The 21,998-nt window shown below is 38.6% G+C and overlaps 1 protein-coding gene across 2 annotated transcripts; it reads right to left on the reverse strand.

Moving 5' to 3' along the window:
* Nucleotides 1–370: 370 nt before the first annotated feature.
* Nucleotides 371–12,374, reverse strand: LOC308706938 (lysosomal acid phosphatase-like). 2 transcript variants are annotated; one of them, XM_081392858.1, is made up of 12 exons: nt 12,233–12,374; nt 9,648–9,743; nt 7,886–7,972; nt 7,641–7,796; nt 7,275–7,373; nt 5,193–5,282; nt 4,611–4,743; nt 4,183–4,271; nt 3,972–4,078; nt 3,034–3,212; nt 1,661–1,746; nt 371–1,521 (listed from the first exon to the last, which is right to left on the reverse strand). In XM_081392858.1, the coding sequence occupies exons 1-12, from the start codon at nt 12,314–12,316 to the stop codon at nt 1,462–1,464; spliced, it is 1,266 nt and encodes a 421-aa protein (XP_081248984.1). In that variant the 5' UTR covers nt 12,317–12,374; the 3' UTR covers nt 371–1,461. The 2 variants fall into 2 exon arrangements, with proteins under 2 accessions (XP_081248984.1, XP_081248983.1); XM_081392857.1 differs by having other exon boundaries at nt 1,296–1,521; nt 1,661–1,749.
* Nucleotides 12,375–21,998: the final 9,624 nt, after the last annotated feature.

Genomic DNA, 21,998 nt, shown 5'->3' on the forward strand with positions numbered 1-21,998 from the left:
CAGCTGAGATGAGTGTGTGTGTGTGTGTGTGTGTGTGTGTGTGTGGTGGAAGCACAGCAGTGGTTCGACATCTGTGACGTGCACCACAGCTCTCTGAGGACCGCTCGCAGGTGATCTCACACACACACACACACACACACACACACACACACACACTCATCTCAGCTGTGTGTGGGTGTGTGTGTGTGTGTGTGTGTGTATGTGTGTGTGTGTGTGTGTGTGTGTGTGTGTGTGTATGTGTGTGTGTGGGTGTGGGTGTGTGTGTGGGTGGAAGCACATCTCCAACACAAAAAAATCATGCTTTTGGTAAATCTTATGCAATAACAGGTATAATGACATATTAAGTTTATGACAAGATTATGTTGAAATTGAAAGTTTATTACATAGTCATAATTAACTCATACTAAATCATAATTATGGGATTAAAAAGTTAAGACCTTAATACTAAGTCATAATGAGATAAAAAGACAATGTAATATGATGTATTATTTTTTTAAGTCAGAATTGTGACTTTTATTTTGTAATTCTGAATTATCATGTCTTCATTATGTCATAATTTTGTCATTATTAAGACAATAATAGAGTAGTGTGTTTTTCTCTAAGGCACATTTATAAAAGCTTCTTAAATGTCCTAATTGAACTAATCCTGGATTCATCTAAACCCTGTCTGTGAAACCAGGCCTTTAAGTCATAATTATGGGATAAAATTCATAATTATGAGACAAAAAAATAGAAAGTATGAGATAAAGCAACAAGTATTAACATTTTCATAATTAATACTAAGTCATAATGAGATAACTGTCATAACTTTGACTTTTTTATGTCATAATTATGATTTACCAAAGCTTGATATCTTTTTTTCTTATTTTCCATATATCCTCTAAATCTAGGATTCCCAAACCGTTCCGTCAGACACAGAAAAACTCAAAGATTTTAAGTTAATATTTCAGTAATTTAACAACACATTCACATGTTCACAGACATGCAGGTCAACAATTGTTTTATTTTGTATTTTCATTTTAGAAATTATTTATTTATTTATATTAATTTGACAATTTTATGATTGAATTCATGTGCATCATTGATGGCAGAACCGCATGTTTCAGCATATCTGAATATGAACAGATGCAAATGATATTTGAGAGCTGTCGTGTAGAAGAACATTTTCATCTTGTTTTCAGCGACTGTGTGTTCTGATATTTGAGCACAAAATCACTGAAATAATTCTAATAATTCTTTGTGTTAGATGCTTATTTATGTCAATCAACCTGTATGATTCAATGCAACACAAGACTGGACAAAAACATGTATTTATTTACAGTTTGCTGGAAAATGACTCCCTATTTAACTTATTTATTGTTTGTTTGTTATGAATATGAATAAATGTGTGGATGTTTTATCTCGTGTCATTCAGAAATATGTTGTGTTGAGAGGAACAAACATGAGTCTTCATATTGTTTCTTAATATCTAATGACAGCGGCTTTCAGTTTAAATTCTTCACTAATACTGAACCTGTCAAACTGATGAACACACACACACACACACACACACACACACACACACACACAGCCCTTTGAGGATCTTCAACAAAAACTCAGCTTAATCTTCTTTAAGCAATACTTTCTAAAATAAAATAGGTTTAGTTATAGGTGTTTATACGGGTATTCTGAAGCAGCGGCGCAGACAGTCCGACAGCTCGTCGTGTCCGCTGGGCCCGAGGATCCGGACGCGTTTCCTCTCAACGTCTTCTGGAAGAGAGGGAGTGTCCGTTACACAAATGATTAGCAAGTTGTTCAATGTTCTGTCGCCTGTTGTGATTCCTAAATAAAGTGCAGATAAACATCCCCTTATCAGCAAGAGCCAAACTCTTAGACTGCCGAGAGTAAGAGTTTCTCATCCTCTCCATCAACTAAATTAGGGAAGATTTCCCATTGAGGAATTACTAAAGACTAAAGTTTCAGGGAGCGCTCTTTTCCCAGGTTCTGGAATTCTAGAGTTACTTTAGTTTTCTGAAAAGCTTGTTTACATCATGCAGAGTCTGGAGGGATGCGTGTTTAGTAGTTGAAACATGGATAGACGTGTCCAAAACTCTGGAACCCTCTTACATGAGAGATTAGAAATGCTGAAACTTTTAGTGCTTAAAACTCACATTTTTAGACGTGCTTTTACAGTCAAACCAACATTTACTCAGACGCCTTCAACATTTCTCACATTATCAGTTTATTCGCTATAGTTTAGAAAATGGTGATAAAATATGAGCAGAACTCAGAGTTAAACTGTGTCAGAACAAATTAATCTTGATAATGTCAGATAACTTTGAGCAAAACATGATCAGGTCAAAGTGTCGGAATCATTTTTGGTCCCAAATTTTTTTACATTTTACTGGTTGTCACTGTATGAAGAATATTTAGATATAATGTCACAGTTTACTTTATTTTGCTCTCCTCATTTACATACATAACTATAGTGTCCTGATCACACTAGTAAAAAAAAAAAAAAAAAAGTTTATTATTATGTAGTTGTTGACCATTTAATGTATATTTTGAATTAATATTATATATTTGAAAATATATTTTTTGTTGTATGGAAGGGATTTTAGTTACAAACTGCCGTTTAAATATTAATAATTTACTGTTTATGTGTGCATAAATAAACATGTAAGCAATTTATTTAAGGTAATCCCTTCTAAAAAAGTGCATTTTGGAAATAGATTTTTTAACTTTACAATATATTTTGTTTAAAATTACAAAAGCCATTTACATTTACAATTTTAAATACATTTTTGGGTAAATGCATGCAGTTTTTATTTTTATAGAAACATTTATTGTAAAAATGTCAAAATAAAACTTATCGAAAATTTATATTAGCAATATAGTGGTGGACCATTTTATGCATATTTTGATTTTAAATTATATTTTTTTGTTAAATGGTGGGGATTTTAGTTATAAACTGCGTTTAAATATTTATAATTTACTGTTTATGTGTGCATAAAAACATGTAAGCAATTTCTGAATGTACATGATTGTGTTTACCAGTGTCTGAGGCTTCTTCCTTGATCTGACACTCTTTCTTCCTGTCCTGTGGAATGACGTCGCGTGTGAGCCTCTTAAACTCCTCTAGGGGGCAGCGCTGGGGACATCCCGGTAAAGGCTCGGCGTGCAGCTCAGACGCAGTGCTGTCGTTGCGATAAAACATCTCCACTGAAAACATCCTGAAAGAGAATATATTTTAGTTGACCAAAGATGTCTTAAAGGGGGGGGGGGGTATAATGCTCTTTTCACAAGATAAGTCTCTGATGTTGATACGTCATGATAATCTATAAATCGGCCTACAGAGTGACATGATATTGCATTTGTGTTTCGAACTGTATTGCATGTGAAAAGACGGATGCGACAGCTTTAGCTTGAACTCACAAATGTGCTCGACTATAACTCTTCCTCTTCTCAACATGCACTGCGTGTTCCCGGGGGCGGGGTTATGTTAATTCTAGGGTTAGTTAGTGATGTCACTAACCTGTGGGTGGGGTTTATGTAAATTTTAGGGTTAGTTAGTGATGTCACTAACCTGGGGGCGGGGTTTATGTAAATTTGAGGGTTAGTGATGTCACTAACCTGGGGGCGGGGTTTATGTAAAATTAGGGTTAGTGATGTCACTAACCTGGGGGCGGGGTTTATGTAAGTTCTAGGGTTAGTGATGTCACTAACCTGGGGGCGGGGTTTATGTAAATTCTAGGGTTGGTGATGTCACTAACCCGGGAGGAATGTGGTGTAGTCTCTACCAGCCGTTTGTTGTAGTCCTTAAAAAACGATTTCTTTAAAAGCAAATATCTCCCTTTGCTGTGAACTTTGAGTGTTGTAACTTTGCAGATGTTGTTTATGCTCAAACAGCAACATTACACACTAACTAAAGTTAGAAAAGTCCAATCATAATCAACCACCCCTTTAAGAAACATAAGTTTAGGAAGTGTTACCCGTTCTCTTCCTGGTGAAGTTCGATGAGATGACACGAGGCGTAAGGAGGCTGCAGGCCATTAAACACATCCAGGGCTTCTTGTAGAGCGACAATAGTTGTGTCATGCTAGAGTTACAGGAGAAAACATTTCCAGAACTGCTTTCTCTAAACAACACACTTCATCTGCCTGAAAAAGGGAAGTTTAGGAGTTAGCGTGACACATGACTCACAGCGGAGTACACCATCATCTTCAGTTGTTGTTTAGTGTGTGGATCTGCTGCAGACGAGAGACTCTGAATGATCTGATGTAACAGCAAGCCTGCGAATGAGAGCGCAAGCAAAGTGTCACATGACCACTATACTGCACATGTGGAACAGTCCACTGTTCTTTACATTGACATGTCCCTGCACTATAATTACAGTTTCATGCATGTGCATAAAAGACTGTTTAATTATGAAAATGCTCTGCCAAGGAATGTCTATGACGGGCACAAAAAACGTTTAAAAATGTACAGTGTTTAACCTCATTTAAATGTTTTTCTCTTGCATTTGCTTTTTATTTGATCATTTTTATTGTTTTTTTTATTTTATTAATTAATTATTTTTTTATTTAATTATGTAAGCAAAAATATGATGCTCTTAAGAGATAAGCTCTCACCTCCCTGAAGTCTGCACTTCTCCGCTTTTGCATAGACTCCAAACATAATCTGATAAGAAAAGTCCTTCAGCTCCCTCAGTTTCTCCATCACATCCGGAGTCACCCAGTCTGGATGCTTTTTCTTATGTATTTTCTAGGGAAGGAGAATAACAGAACTGATCTGACACAGTTCATGGTGTCTGACTGAGCATTTGGATTTAATCGATTCTGAGCATCTATAGATCAGTCTGCAATAAAATGATGGAACAGTGAGGTTTTGTTTCCTCATTCACTTTTCCCATTAGGATTTTAGAACCGTCTTCGTTAAAGTGTTATAACACGAACCAAACTAACAAACTACGAGGTGAATCACAACGAGCAAAAAAGAATATGAAAATTGGACAAAAAGACAAAAGATACCATGAAAATAAATAGACAATCAAATGAATAAAAGCTTTATAAAGTTATCGTTAAAAATCAATTTCCCTATGGAAAAAATTCAGATTTTTACTTTTAGAAATCTAATGTTGCACTTTATAATGAGATTGATTAAAAAAAGATGAAGTCATGAATAATGTGCACAATGAAAGATGTGAAGCTCACCTCACAGAACAACGCGTCATAGACAACCCAAACTGAGTCAACGGAGGCGGTATCCAGTCCTGTTTTATTTCTCACCATTTCTAAAAATTCCTGCATAAAAACACAATGACATTAAACCATGATTGTTTTTTATTGCACATTTACATTGCAAGATAGGGAACATACTTACTTTGTAAGGCACACTTCCTAACATGAAGCAAGTCATGAAATGGAATAGACTCGTGACAACAACAACAAAAGTTTATTAGGACAGCAGTAAATATTTACGTTGTGTCCCAATGACACACTACTTTGCACGTATACACTCTGTACTCAATTATATAGTGTACAGATATCACGTTAACCAAAAACTTTTAGCAGTAAGTTAACTGAAAATCTGAAAGCCGTCCGTCATTGTGACAGATTCTGATTGTATATTTTGTACTGTAATTCTCACTCCTGTCCACTTGGCGAGTGCGCTCTTGCTGACTATCAACGAATGGCTTTTCTGAGTTACGTGACATTCTGCGGTTGAAACACTGAGCGACTGCATGAGAGACATTTCGGTAAGTTTGTCTTTTTTTGATGTTCATTCATGTTTATTTCGTTCTGTAACGTTTTAAAGAGTTCAATCGCGCTTCCCTTCGCTTGAACTGAGGCGCTACAGCGATCTCTCGCGCCAAAAACGGTATAGTTTACATTTTGTGATAAGCTGAGACTTAGTCTCATATCAAAAGTAACAAAGCACAAAACTTATTGCGGTTTATTGGACAAACATTCATGATGAAACTTGAAAAGGGGCCCACAGTTTCTGTTCAACTTCTCTTCACAAATAAAAAACGGCATAATCTAACCTATAAATGCCTGTCCTTTTACATTTGTGAATAAAAATTAAAAAGTGAACAAAAACAGAGCCGATTAAGTGGGTTATTATCATTAAAATATATAAAAAATTCAATGACCGGTAATAATAGCCTATTATGACGGAAGTCTAACACGACCTCTACCTTTATAAGGTTATTTATTATTAACCATCAGAGTCTGATGCCCTCCCCCTCCACTATGTAATTAAGGGTAGGCCTACGCTTACACAACAACAACATGCCTAAAACCGAGACGTTTTTCCTTTAAGTTTTCCCCATACAGACGACAACATTGTCAAAACGATCCCCATTCACATGTATCCGCGAAAACGACTAAAAAACGCGGTATTCTGCTGGCAGGCCCTTTAGATGGCGATGAAACACTATTGAACATTGTATACGCATGTGCATGACATCATCGTCTTCAGAGATTTGCCTTGTTGTTGTTTAGACGGAGACCGTTTTCAAAAACTTGCACTTTGAAACCCGTTTACGTTTTCAGCCTCCCAAAACGCTGTTGTCGTGTAAATGAACGGCCAAAACGGATACAAAGTGTTACGTTTTTAGTTGTAAATGGCCTCTAAAGCTGTGAAAGTTGAGTGTGTGAAGTGTCCAACATTCCACACTTTGTTTTTTCAGTTAATTAAGTGCATCATCAGGGTGTTTAAAGTATACATTTTCAGTGTGAACACACTACTCGCACTTGTAGAATGGTGCATAAGTACGCAATTAGTATAAGTTTTCTGCTTTTCTACTTTGATTTTTAAAGAATTTGAATTTTTTTTGCAAAGTAATAATAAAAATTTAAAATAAAGGAGGGTTGAATTTGATATTTACCCAGCCAAATTCTTAAAACATCTTCTAAAACGAGGAAGGATGTTATTAATTTTAATCTAAAGCCAATTAAACACATCAAGTCAAAATTTTGTGGTAAAAAGCACAACAATAAAGAAAGTGTTCAAGTATTTCAGGAAAGGAAGAACAGAAGAGGTCCACAAGGTTCCGTCTCAACCTAAAAATCTCTTAAAAATTCCACTTATCTACCGTTAGGATTACGGTTTAAAAGATTTGTGAACTCTAATGAATATTCATGAGCCAAACTGAACCTCTGGGCATCACTATTTAAAACCAATTCAGAAAACTTGTGCTGCACTATATTATAATTGCTGTAAAAAATCACTGTAAAGTCCATAGACAGACGGCCTGCTATTATAAATGGGTTTTTGCCAGGTGGACTCACCTTGTAAGTGTCATTCATCTTTTGATAAATGTCTGAATGTTTAGTCTCGTTCATGAGCTGTGTATAACGTGGACAGTCTCTTAGTGGGAATGAGAGCAGCTGGAAGAAAAAAAACAAAGGCAGACACACTGAGACGGCAAGATAGTGTCGGCCCGGATCCGGCCCACATCCGTACCACGCGGATTCCACACGGGCCGGATCTGGGCCGACACTATGTTGCTCTTTGGTTTGCATGGAAACAGAGGTGTTTACTGATGCTGCTGCTGTGCTTATATGACCTTAACACCGAGAGGCCAGGGCTGAGTTTCAGTGCTGCTATATTGTGGAGAGAAAAAGTGGGAACAGAGCTTCAGTGTGACGTCTTACACAGTCCATAGCCTCCGGCACTGTGTGAACAGGTATCGGCTGCCATTTCAAACCCGGGATAAACTCCTCCTTAGAGCTGTTAAGTGGGAACAGGCCAGCCAGGTTAGCTTGGGCACTCATCAGAGTCCGGTTAAGATCTGTACTTCTGATGAATATCTGCAACGTAAAGATGGCATATGCTATTTAAACATGTCTGACAACTTTGTTTATCCATTTATTGAACAGAAATGTAAAGAGAGAGTGACCTCATGTTGGTTATAGCTCTCACTTAGGAATCCTCTGTAGCGTTCCTTTAAAAACTGACCTAGTTCATAGTGTTGCTTCATTCCCTCCTGGAAAATTGATAAGATAGAGTGACAGTAGTTAAAACATCCTCCTCTTACTGTGCGTTCACACCAAACGCGAATAGCGCGTCAAATTCGCTTCTACCACGTATAGTTGGACGCTTGAACATAATAATACGAAATATCGCGCGTAAAAAGCAAAAGTTTGAAGCGAAATTGACGCTTGTCTGAGGCGAAATCCGCTTGTCTGTTTGCAAGACGGCTGATGTTGATCGAGCATTCATCGAGAGAGTCACCGCATCGGACTGCTCCGCGCTAAACGCCTCATTCACGCCGCAGGACCTCCAGACACACGTAAACCCGTCTTTACATTGAAATCACTCGCACCAGATGCTCTATTCGCGTTTAGTGTGAACACACAGCTAGGCCTGTCGCGATAGTCGATAAGTCGATTAATCGCACGATAAAAAAAAACGAGCTCGATAATTTTTCCGGCCGCGATAATTCCATTTGCATGCTTGTTTGTTTTCCTCGTCTCTCTCTCTCTACCAAAGAGACTGGATGACCACTCTCGCTCGGTTCTTTAGCGTATAGGAGGAGTGAACCCTCTTGTTGTCAGTTGCATGGTCTTTGTGTGAGAAGGCGGCGCCGCGGCGCTCAGTCACATGGTCTTTGTATGGGAAAGCGCCGGCGGGAGTGTTTGCGGCTACTGCCGGGAGAGAGAGAAGACGCTAGTTGTGAGTTGCGACAGCGAGCCCGATCACATGAAAATGCGTATCTATACCACGAATGTTATTTCTCGTGCCATTTATACGCCAAAAATAGTTTTTGCGTGCATATGATACGCTCTTTATGGCGTGTAATACGCACGCACTCCTCACCCCTAATCCTAACCAAGTATTTTCAGTGCGTAGCATGCCTTCCCGACAGTACACAATCACTTGACAAAGTAACAGGAGGACAAAGTAACAGGAGTAACAGTGCAAAATTGTGCGATATGGCTTGTTGAGGCTTTTTTTTATTTGTTTACAAAGGTCCTAACTGTCAGTTTTGCCTGTTATGGAATGTATCACTATTTAATAATGTCTAAAGCCTAATGTTTAATATTTTTTGAAGTGCAATTTTGTTTCATTTTATTTATTAACAGACATTTATTTTGTTAACAGACACTAAGAGTCCATTGCTTTCATTGTTTTTGGTTGTTTTGTTCATTTTTTGGGATATTTAAAATGTTTTCCGTTTTCAATGTTTAATATTCTTTAGAAATAAAAGTTTATAGATCGTTGAAAAGGTGTACCTGCATTATTATGCCATTATAATTATATGAAATGAAAATGGTCTCAGAACGACAATATTATCGTTTATCGCGATAATTTCTTGGACAATTTATCGTCCAGCAAAATTTGTTATCGTGACAGGCCTACACACAGCATTATGAAATCTTATAGTGAAAGGATGAAATGACATCCTTGAAGTACATTCAAGTAGTTCAGCAGCTTCAACAGAAGCATATACTAGAGTTCACAGTAGGTCTGTCCAATGGTTTGTAAGTTACCTTTAAAAATCCTTGAGGAGAAAATGATTGGCTTGTGACTTTTAACGTTCAGAACCCAACTGTTGTGCTCTATATGTAGCCTCTTGCACGTTACATAACTAAATGCTTCTCAAGTAGCATGTAACTGATTAAAACTAAGAGAATGTTAATGTGTGCTTGTCTGCATACCTTAGAGAGCTCTCCAAAACCCTGGGGCCAGTCACTGTCCTTGTAGGGATCATTTGGATAGGTCATGGTTGGAGATCTGTCGCCATGGCGATAGAGCTGAGAGAGGAAATCAAATACTGGACTGAGTATTGGAGATTTGTGTGTGTGTGTGTGTTCAGGAGGACGAAACGACAGCACAACTGCGGAAATACTAATTGGATAAGCATCTTCAGTCTATCTCCTTATCTTTATCTCGGTTCCCTTAAGTGATAGCACTTAGCTTAGCCCAGTTCATTCATTAGGGACCAAACAGAGATTTGGTGGAGTGTTCCTTTAAATGGTCCAGTGGCAGAACTTTTCCAAGCGTGTCAGAGGTTCTGGGTTCTAATCTGGGCTCATATAGGGTTTTTTTCCTCATCAAAACCGATTATGTTTATCAGTGGTTGTATATCAGGCAAGGACACGTTTGTGTCCATTTTGTTTTGTAATTTCACCGGAACGAATAGAGAGTCTCTGGATTGAAGCGCGCATCCGAGTGAAGACTGTGCGCGAGCCACAAGAGAACACAGTATCCGCGCCACTGATCGCAGCGGCAACGAGCACTTTGATCACTTGTTGATTTCAAAAACAACACATTTCAGCTAGGGGTGGGGGAAAAAATCGATTCTTAGATGAATCGCGATTCGGGACGTGGACGATTCTGAATCGATTCACAAATGTCAAAAATCGATTTTCTAAAAAAAAAAAAATTCTAATAACGTAACAATGACGGAACGCAAAAGGCGGAACTCTGAAGCGGACGTGCACGTGCGCGGACAGTCTGTGGCGTGCACATAACAGAGACGCGCACATAACGGACGCATGATGGCTAAGCGCCAAATGTGCAATGCCAGTCACAAAAAGTTACATTTTGACTGTAAGTTACTCTCTGCAGATGTTCATTCACTTTCTTTGTATAAGCTGTTTTTGATTGTGGTATACAGCAAACATTTCAAGTCATAACTCTTTATTATTTAGTTGTGTACTATAAGTCAAGAGCGACTTTGTATGTTACTAATTATTCAGAATATGCATAAGTCCACAAGCATTATACGTTATGATAGCTTCTGGTACATAATTCTATATTTTTGAACGAAAACTGCTTGTGAATTTGCTACAGCAAAATGTTTTTTTTTTTTGTATGAAGGATTATATTGCTAATTGGAAATAACAAGAGGATGTTGGTTAGAAGTCTATTATTAAATGCTACTATGCTAGAGATTCAGAATATGCTGAAGTTTGTATTAATTTACTACAAGTTTGCTGCTAGAACAAGCACACATTTATTTTCCTGTTGGTTCTCAGCAATGTTGGGACATATGCTGGCAAATGTAACCTTACAGTTGACTTGCCAAATCACTTCCATTTGTTTTATTAATAAAATTAATATAGGAAGTATTAGAAGTAAGTTCGTTACGGGTCATCATAAATACTTTGCTTTAAAAGTACCAAGTAAAAACATTTTTTCAATGTTTTTGATAAAAGGCACTTCCCTGAGAATTGAACTTAATAAATGTGAAAAAGACACTTTAATGTCTGTCATTATGTTTGTCATTCTGTATAGCAAAGCAGATGAGAGTAGATCATGATCAGAAACCTGATTAGAAATCATTATGAATAAAATCGAATTGTTTTGAATCGAAAATCTTTTTGAATCGAAAATCGATTTTGAATCGAATCGTGGCCTCAAGAATCGGAATCGAATCGAATCGTGAGATGGTAAAAGATTCCCACCCCTAATTTCAGCACTAGATCGCCTCTTATTTAACAAACAAACTAAATGAATGCTCTGCTAGTTAAATGGAGATGTTTTATTTATTTGTATTGGTAAATTCGTGCCGCGAGATGTTTCAAAAGTGGTGGGGACAATATCAGCCTTAGCAAAAAGTGGTGGCGACATGTCCCACCCGCTAATTATGCCTATGCATTAAAGTCTAGTCTAAAAATGGCATAGCAACCTGTGCTTTAAACCTGTGGATAATCGGGACACCACTAGTGTTTACACTTAAAGATGTGAAATTGACCTTTCGCAAAGACCCGCCCCCTTTGGTTACTGTTGCTATGTCCGACAAGCCAAACTTGTCACTAATTAAAAAAAACCTGTTTGACAGCTGTGATGAAAATTAAAGGCTTTGAAATTGATTATTGCGAAAGGGTATGAATAATTGTGTATATGGAATGTTTTGTCAAAATATATATATAAAAAAAAATTCGGAATATTCTTCGTTAATATCTCTAACACAGTGTCTTGCTTTCTTTTGTCACCTTTTCGTGTCATTTCCAGCCAGAAGATGCCTATTTGCCAAATTTGGCCTGGTTATGAATCATTTTGAGTTTAACTGTACAGTAGAAACAACATTGGAGGAAAAAAAAAGACACTCATTTCATATTCACACCGAAGACATATTTGTTATGTATAAAAATATGCAACGCATAATAGGTAGTCAGAATTTGTCTGTTGTTTTATGAACATTTTTTTAAGACTAACAGTTTTGTCAAACCAGCTGCAGCCTACATGAACTCAACACACAGTCTGGCAGTAATCTGGACAGATGCATAATACTCACAACAGAGACAAACTTGAGCGTCCTCTGTCCATTGGAAAGACTGAAAGCGAAGACAAACACAACTATCAGAAAGCAGGAATCCATACTTGCGGACAAGCAGCTAAGGTAGAGTACAGTAACCTCACTGAACGATCATTGCCTGACAGAACAAGACGAGCTACAAGGTTTTCTGGGTAAAGGAGAGCTCCCATTGGTCAACGCACTCTGCAGCTTTGAAAACAAGTAACGTGATTGGCTGTCTTGGAAGAGAAAAGGACTTCGGAACAAATCACAAACAAAAGTTGTAAACTGCAAATGTGGGTCATGTTTAATCTGGCATCCAAGACCAGTCTTAATTAAAGGGCCATGAAACCCCAAACCATATTTTTTAAGATGTGAACAGATATGTACATCACTGGAAACACTAAAAGCACTCATAAAGTGGAAATTGGTTATTTTTGTGTTTTCCTGAGCAATTTCGTTCTTTCTAGTTAAAAAAGCAAAGTCGAAGCAACGTCACGGAATGTGAGGTAGAAGCGTGCTTTCGGAGTGTGTGATTGGCTGCAGGCACGACTCTACGTCAGCTGGCCCTAAAGCTAATGCATTTATTCTTGAGAAAGGGCTCTTTTAACCCAATCACTACGCTGTATTACGCATGAGATCGCATTACAGCAGAGAATTCAAACAACATGCCGAGCATGAGAACGGTTTCTGCGCCGAACGCCGCAATGGGCCCTATCTTACACCCAGCGCAATTGACTTTGTACACCGCTGCATGTATCATTCCTATTTTGCACCCGCGCACAGCGGACTTTTCCCTCCACAGACGCATGTCGGTAAATTAGGGAATGAACTTGCGCTCCCGGAGGCGGTTCAGGGAAAAGAGGAGTCGTGTTCCGGCGCAAACGTTCCCTGGTGCTATTTTGCAGTTTCAGAAAACAATTCCGCCACAGACCAGGAGAAACCTCGTCTAAAGTCAGTGGCGCGTTATTCAGATGCTATTTTAAGGGCGCATGCTTGGCCATAATCAATGTAGTGTGTGCACAACACACATACACTTTGCTTATCTCATCAACACAGACGCAGCAGTTCACATTTTTGCAAACCATACATAATTACAAGGAAAAATATTCCACATGAGGGAAATCATTGTTGTGTCCATGAAGATGTGAAAAAATAGACACATTTACCCAAATTATCATACGCCTGTTTAACCGAAGCTAATCTGGGTGTGTTTCTCCATCCCCAATGTCACTTCTCTGTGTTTTACGGCCCTGACGAGAACGTCGGTCTCCTCGGCTGTGAACCACTCCTGGCAAATCCGCCGTTATAATATCAATCCGCCATGGAACAAGCGCGCCTGCTCTTAAAGGGAATGTGAGATGACACTCTGATTGGTTTATTTCACGTTACGCCCAAAGTACCACACCTATGAGTAATGAAGCTCTTCAGACCGACACATTCTAGATTTGCGAGACCCGCCCACAAAGTTACTTGTGTTTCGTGTTTGATACTTGCATTTCAGATCGTTAAAATAGGGCCCAATGTGTTTAACACTCGCAACGCAGATCATATACGGACCGGAGCAAGTGTGTTTAAAGATTTTATGGGCATATTTCATATCCTCTAGTGCTCTAAACATAAACCAACACCGTGAATGCGGACATATTTCATCATGTCTTCTTCAGATGAAATATGTGCAAATAAGGACACTTAGCCGTACGTCTGATCATGAACGCGATGACACGATGGATTATTCTGATACACAGAAGACAATGTAGAACAATTGTCAAAAGAACTATGACCATTGTTTCAATGTCTGTCCATTGGAAAGTCAGAATTTGTCTGTCCATTGTCCATTGATTCAAAGAACAATGGACAAAAAAGTAAATGCTTTTTTTCCATGATGGAAAATGAAAACATTCATGCAATAGAATTGACTTGAGCCAAGGAATCAGAGGGGAAAAAAGGATTTTGTTTCTTTTCAAAAGTTATAAGCACAAACGTTAGTGCAAATTTGGACAGTTGGTGGCGCTATAGAGATTGAGTTAGAGACTCAAAATTTGCTATGGTGACAGTTCAGACTGTCCTCTATCAGTGTGCCAAATTTCACAACTTTTTACCATACAGTTCTATAGGCTGCCATAGACTCAAGAGTGGAAGATGCTAACCAACTGCAAAAATGAGTTAATTAAGGCATTTGGAGATGATTTTAAACAAAAGGTTTGAAAACCCTTAAATATTTATTAAATATAAATGTAAGAATGTAATGAGATATAATTGCTTATAATAGTATTTCATTACGTTGCCCCAAAACATTTTGAGTACCTTCAGGGCATGGTGCCCTGTATTTTGTAATTAAAATTAATTTTGTAATTAAAATTAATTTTAATTTCGTAATTAAATTTTGTAATTAAAAATTTAATTACATTTTGTAATTAAAATGACGGCCATGTTTTTAGGAATCTAAGGAGATGACTCCCGTGAAAATAAGTCAGCCAAATATAAAGCATGTGAATATTTGATTTTACCACTAGGTGGCGCTGGCTCAAGACTTCTCAGGCTCCCTCAGGGCATCGTGCCGATGACCCATACCGAGTTTCATTACAATATGATAATGCATTCATAAAACACAGCATTTCACTACAATATTCAAAATGGCCGTTATGAGAAAATTGGATATCGTTTGACTGCGACGAGACCAAACCATTCAGAAGTTATAAGCAAAAATAGGCATTTTTCTTCTCCGGACCAGTAGGTGGCTCTGCACCGAAACTCATCATGTAGCCTCAGGTCATGCTTATGATGACGTATCAACTTTGGTCTTAAGTGTTGCGTAGATACAGCCTTACGTCTATTTTTGTAAACACTACGTAATATTAGTTTGCACCTTATTCAAAAACAATTTGACGAATCAACTTGAATTCTAGAACTTTTTGTTGGCATGGTCTGAAGATGATGTGGTTCAATTTTCATGAAAGTAGGTTTTTAGTGATGGAAAATTGCGTCATATGGTGCATCGGATCATCATGAGCCAAGGAATCACTAGAAAACATAATTTTGTTTATAGCCCTTATGCTTCAAAAGTTATTAGCATACACGTGAGTGCAACTTTGGACAGTTGGTGGCGCTAGAAGGATTGAGTTAGAGACTCTAAATTTGCTATAGTGACATCTATCTGTAGCTGCGTTTCCATTACCCTTCAAATTGCGCAAATTGAAATTGCGAATTGAAAATACGCCCAATGGAAACACGTCAATTTCGCAAAAACTCCCATTTATCGCAAAAAAGATTTCCCGCTCACATGAGGGTTTTTTTCAGGCAATTCGAAAAATAAATATTTCGCAAAAATGCAATGGAAACAGTTTTTGCGCATTTACAGGTCACCTGACGTAGATGATGCGGTGTGTTTGGACAGAATACAAGACAGAGTTCTTTATTAACTTCATATAAGACAAAAGAATTACAGGAATAATGGATTCTAAACCTCAAATAAATGGCACAATCAAGACCTCGAAGCAGATCTGAGGGAGAAACACCCAGAAAGACCTCATATGAGCCGCTCACAAGTATAATAAGGGTCGTTCCTTACCATTAATGCTTGGAAACACACACACATCTCCTTCCATTAATAATAATGGCCAGTGCAATGGCTGGGATATAGCACATAAACCTACCAACGTCCATTGTCATGGTTTTTGGAATGATTTTACTTATTGTGAGAGGAAAAAATTACGTTTTAGTCGCATAACATCGGTTAATGGAAATGCCGTCATTTCGCAATTGTTTTTTGTCGACATTTAGAAAAAAAATCGCAAGTTTTGCGCAAATCTGTAATGGAAACACGCCTTGTGTGCCAAATTTTATAACTTGGGCTGCCATAGACTCAAGAACGGAAGAAGAAGAAGAACGCCAACAAATACAGTAGGTGCCTGTGCACCATCAGTGCTTGACCCCTAAATATTCCTCACTACATATATATATAAATCTGAAAATAAAATTACTAGGGACGATTTAGGCAACGTCCCTGCTGCTTAAGGTCTCCAACATACTTGTTTTATTTGATATGTACAATTTCAAGGAGTATAATCGGACAATAATAAGAGGAAAAGATAGGCCAAAGCTGAGACCCCGAGTGTCTGTGTCTGTCTGTCTGTCTGTCTGTCTAATGTCTATCTATCTATCTATCTATCTATCTATCTATCTATCTATCTATCTATCTATCTATCATAACTGATGAGTCTATTATAAACCAGGCCTTCTACAGGAGAATGAGGGGGAAACTGGATATGTTGTTCAGGGTTGGATCATGAATGCATGAATAAACAAATATTTTCCCAGCATATATTGAATTATTCACACAATATGACCATCCCATTACATCAAATGATCACAAAGAAAATAGTCAAAATCCAAAATAATGGTGTGGGTGTATGAGTATGAAATGTCCAATAAAGATATTGATGAATGATTTTATTTGGTAAAGAGAGCAGTCAGTAGAATGAGCCTTCTTATCTGTTGATGGTATAGGATCGATGAAATGATGAAATAGATGTCCTTGTTGGTGTAGGCCGAGAGTCCTTTGAATAAAGTCCTTTGGCAGTTGCAATACTGCACAAAACAACTCATTAACCTTCTTTTACAAACCAAACATATAGCACATAAAACATTCAAATAAGTAACCTTCCCCTAAGAACAAACTTCACAAAAGCATACACAAAAGCAAAAAATGGAATATAAAGCAACTAATGCCTGGTTCAGATTGCATGATTGTTTTTGTCTGTTACGATAGTCACTATGTCAGATTACGCGATTTTGACTCGCACACATACATTGCACACACACACTCACACTCGTTCACTCACGCACTCACTCACTCACTCACTAGGAACCCGATGCCCGTTGTCGTTGACGAATCCCCACAACACCCTACGTCAAACCAACGGATCGTGGGCGTAATCTTCTGGCATTAGGCTACTCACAGTTGAGCAGAAAACCAAATGTTTCTCAAGCAGGATCGTTTAGAGAACAATAGTTCCCTTTCATAGGTTCACCTCAACGCTGCGTTAGCCGTTGCAATGGTGTAACGGTCACTTTGCTTTTATGGTAATCTGAGGTAAAATGAGAACTGCGCATGCGCGTTGAGTGTCAGTAATAGAGTTGACAGGTGAGGAGAAGAGATAACCCTCTATCGACCTTTGTACTCCTTTTATTTCCTTTTATATTTTGTGACCTGAGTTGAATGTTTTTTTGTATAATTTCCTCACTCAATCCCCATGTATGCGGAGGAGTGTGACGTTTAAGTCATTTTAGAAGAAAGAGTTAATTGAGAGGCAAATCGACATGATGTTGGCGGAAGGCATTGTGTAAACGTACAGATATATTTACTTCAGAAATTAACTCGGAGTAAGCAAATTCAAGATGCTGACATTTAAGTCCATCTTGTCTCAATCCGAACCGAAGATTAGTTTGTGACCATCGATTTAAGAATGTGTACTTCCACATCCAGTTCAAGACACTGTAAGTTCCTCAGGTTTGCTTCCGGAACAAAGCTTCCCAAAACTGCGTTCTTCCGTTCGGACTGGCTCTGGCTCCTCGAACATTCACAAAGTGTATGGATGCGACTCTGACCCCCGTTGTGTCTCCAGGGTGTCCGAATTTTGAATTACCTGGACGATTGGATGATATTAGCTCAATCACAGGGTTCAGCAGTAGCTCTTCGGGATTTTGTACTCAATTATTGAGGAGTCTAGGATTACGGTTGGACTTGTATTCTTGCACAATGCAGGCACGTTGGTTTCCCACACGTGTTCAGTCATTACAAAGCTGTCTGATCCAGTTCAGAACAGACTTTTTAGGCCATGTAGGTTTATTTTATCTTATGGCAGCAGCGCCCCCTGTGGTTAAATTGACCTATCGGTAAGCCCCGCCCCCCTTAGTTACTGTTGCTATCTCAGACAAACAAACGGCGTTGCAAACTGTCTTACAATGACAGCTGTTAGTGTGAAAACAACGTCCCAAGATGTTCTTGATAAATTTTGGACACAGAAGGACCACCTCTCGTCGAGGAGCATTCAAGTGGGACTTCCATATGCCATGGAGGGATATATAAAAGATTTTAAATAAATATGGTGGTTAAATAAGCCTCATGTTACGGTCGTCACGCTCGCAGATGAACAACAACCAGGGTCAACACTGTCCATGAACCGCAGGGTGAGATTAAATTGATGTACATTTAACCAGCTCTCATGACGTGAGAACAGTTAGCTATTTAGGTTTGTACATTAGCATAGGCTCACAAACTTGAATTTTAACTTACTGAGAGTATGACAACCAGAACATTAACGTTTTCATCGTTGACTCCTTATGGAACCAGGTTACTGCGCTCACATCATTGATATTATAAATAAAGCGGCCTTCAGTCGTATTGCGCAGATAATTGGTCCGTTTGCGCAAATCTTATCACACTTTTGAAACGCGTTGGTGAACATGAATACCCATGCCCATCCTCTCAGGATACCTGGAATCAGTGTTACAAGGACCCAACGCACATCGTTTTACCATGTTTGTAGCATTTTGCCTCAACGTCCCCCCGATCGCCCGCGAGCTTCTCCTCCCGTCCATACGGTAATCTCTCTACTGTGCGACAGAGAGTCGCGTGGTTATGACGCAATCGTTAGCCTATTTTTACAAAAACTGCTTCTACGGGGCCATAACGTAAGATACAAGGTAATGGAGCCTTTTATACATTTTCGTGTTTCTTTAGAAATAAATAATGGACAAATGGAGTCTTTAAACGCCTCAGATGTAAAGTTATTCGCTGTCAAAGTGACGCCAAAATGAATGGGAGTCAATGGAATGCTAACAGCAGGTGATGGTCCGCTAATCAATGGCGGCGCCCGGGGAAGCTTTAATGTTTTCCGAAACATTGGGGGCTTGGCTGAAACCTAAAGATGTCCGAGTTCTGGTCCCGTGCAACTGATACTCAGCTGCCATTGGCTCATCTACGTTCGAGGGGAGGGGCTTACCGATAGGTCAATTTGAGTTTGGAAAGAGGTGCATTGTGGCACATAAATTGTTTGGAGATGATGGCTGGGGCACTCATGTGAGGGGTTGTCACACTGGTCAGGACGGTCAACATGACTGCAAAGGTAAAGCATAAATTTAAAGGGCACCTATTATGCCCCTTTTTAGAAGATGTAATATTGGTCTTGGGTGTCCCCAGAATGCATTTGTGAAGTTTCAGCACAAAATACCCCACAGTTAATTTATTATAACCATTTGAAAATGTCATTTTTGGGGCCTGTTTTAAAAAGAGCTGTTTTGGCGCCTACCACTTTAAATGTAAATGAGCTGCATATCCCCGCCCTGCTGCTGGACCCAGATGATGAAGAGAGTCTGGCACAGAATAAACACGAATGAGAAGGGACTAAACGTCTCGGAATGGTTATTTGATACATTTATGTACTTACAAAGTTTTAATCGCGTCCCCTTTGCCATTATGGATGTGCAACACACACACACACACACACACACACACGCGCGCGCGCGAACTGTGATAACGTTCGCGCAATTTTTTGAAACTAGTAACGTTACACACACACTAACGTACTGTGAAAACGTTTGCTAAGTACAAACGATTTATTTATTTATTTCTTAAGGGGAGGGAGATAGACGTTTAGCCTACTGTCTATGGAGATAGAGCAGACCTTAATTTATTTACATTTGTAAATGCTGCAAAAAAATGCCTACGTGACATAAAACTGTCTGACGTTGTTTGTTGAGACCAGGGGCGATTCTAGGATTTTCATTTTAGGGGGGCTCAGCCCCCAATGAGGGTATGATTTAAAAAAAAAACACAAAAAAGTTAGTTTATGGTCTAATGCGCATTATTAAGTAGTTTCATTCATTCATCCAGTAACATGCATATGGCAGGGTTTTATAATCACCGAGGTACCAAATGCAAGGTATTTAGGGGGGTTCGGGGGCATGCTCCCCCGAGAAAATTTTGATTTCTCTGATCTACATATGTGCATTTTAAGATGTTTTGAAGGCCAAAAAAATTGGATAACAACAGCTTTAAAACCATGTGCGGGTAGCTGTTTATTTTCCACACTTCATCAACATCACTCTTTTTCTCTTTTTTTTTCTCTTGCTCTGTCTTTTCCCCTCCTAAAGCTGAGCTTTGACTGATAAAGGCTTTTCATTTTTGTCTGTCAGTGAAGAAAGTAAACATAGGGTCAACTGATTTCAGGTTGATTTATGAATAATTTTCTCAGACAAAGCTACCAGGTTTATTAAATTCATTCACAATATGTACACATTCATTACTGATCTAGGCCTAATACATGGCCGTAGACAGGGCTTTATAATCAAAGAGGTCATAAATTTGAGGTTGTTATGGGGTTAAACATTTTTATTTCTCTGATATGTGCATTTCAAGACGTTTGAAGGCCAAAAAAGGATAAGAAATAGATTTAAAACCACTGATCTATATAATGACATAATGTCACATATAATGTCATTCTATATAGATCAGTGTTTAAAACCTGCTCTCTCCTCATCTCCATCACTCTGTCTTTTTCTCTCAGTCTCCTCATCTTGCCCTGTCTCTTCCCCTCCTAAAGCTGAACTTTTTTAATTTACTGAAGGCTACAAATTGTATTATATTAATTCTCAACATGTACACATGCATTATTAATCTTGTGCCCATGAAAACGGCTTTGTTAATGTTTCTTGTCCCCTCACAATGACATAATTACACGTTATATAGGAGTATTTTCAGCTCAAAATGGTGAAATTAGACAAAAGTTTATTAGTTTTCTAATTATTTTTGTCATTCGTTTAACATTTATGACCTAAAAAACTGTCAAATATAAAATGTTTAGTTTAGCTAGGCTACTTACATCTTCTTAACTCGCACTTGACCGTAAATTGAAGCGTCAGTCGTGCTGCTAAAATTCCATGTAAAATTCGCGCTCTGTGAACATAAAGCCCGCCTACTTTGATTTGATTGGTCATCTCAAATATTCTGACACTGACGAGAAGTGAAAGACCAATGAGGCTCAGATGAACAAACACACACACACGCGCGCCTCTGTTTCTGACCTGCACTCTGCTTGGCGCTGCTGCCGACTGAAGATGAAGAACATTATTTAACCTTGTCAAAGACAATATATATATATTTTAGAATAACAACATTTCTTACTCCAAGTTTTAGGGGTGCTGAGCTCCTTTTTAGGGGTGCTGAGCTCCTTTTTAGGGGTGCTGAAGCACCCCTAAAAAGGGGCTAGCCTCGCCCATGGTTGAGACATCCTATGACGACGACAATAAATAGCTTTAGACGCATTTGTTGTTGAACTGGCTGACATCGATTGAAATGACTATTTGCTCAAAAATCATAAAATACACTTACTTCTGGAGGTGACATTGGATCGCGAACTGTAGGCAACGATCCACACTTGAGGATTAACTTTGACCCTCGTTCACTATAAACAGTCAGTCAGAAAATGAATCTCGTATTTAGGAAGTTTAAGTGGCGCCTTTTCTTCATAAATAAAACCCATCCGCTGCGTTTTCGGTGGCTCTGATGTCAGTGAAGACTAGTATGTCCATTCTTACATCCCACAACAGAACACCTACACTTCTTAGGAGACATTACCGGCTGTCGTTGAAACAATGGAGGATGCAGATCACCGAGGGCGGGGTCTATGCCAAAACCAGATGTCAATCAAATCACGTCGGTGGGGCTTAGCTCATTTCTACGTCACAGTGAGCGAAATCTAGA

Source organism: Scardinius erythrophthalmus, assembly GCF_964197995.2.
Source record: "Scardinius erythrophthalmus genome assembly, chromosome: 18".
Lineage (NCBI taxonomy): Eukaryota > Metazoa > Chordata > Actinopteri > Cypriniformes > Leuciscidae > Scardinius > Scardinius erythrophthalmus.

Bases quoted from the DNA above. Each gene is read 5' to 3' on its own strand.
- LOC308706938 (XM_081392857.1), bottom strand. From the start codon at position 12,316: ATGGATTCCTGCTTTCTGATAGTTGTGTTTGTCTTCGCTTTCAGTCTT. The intron at 5,283-7,274 runs GTGAGTCCACCT...GTTTTTATGCAG, and splicing joins AGATGAATGACACTTACAAG to GAATTTTTAGAAATGGTGAG. The intron at 4,744-5,192 runs GTGAGCTTCACA...CTCCTTCCCTAG, and splicing joins ATGACGCGTTGTTCTGTGAG to AAAATACATAAGAAAAAGCA.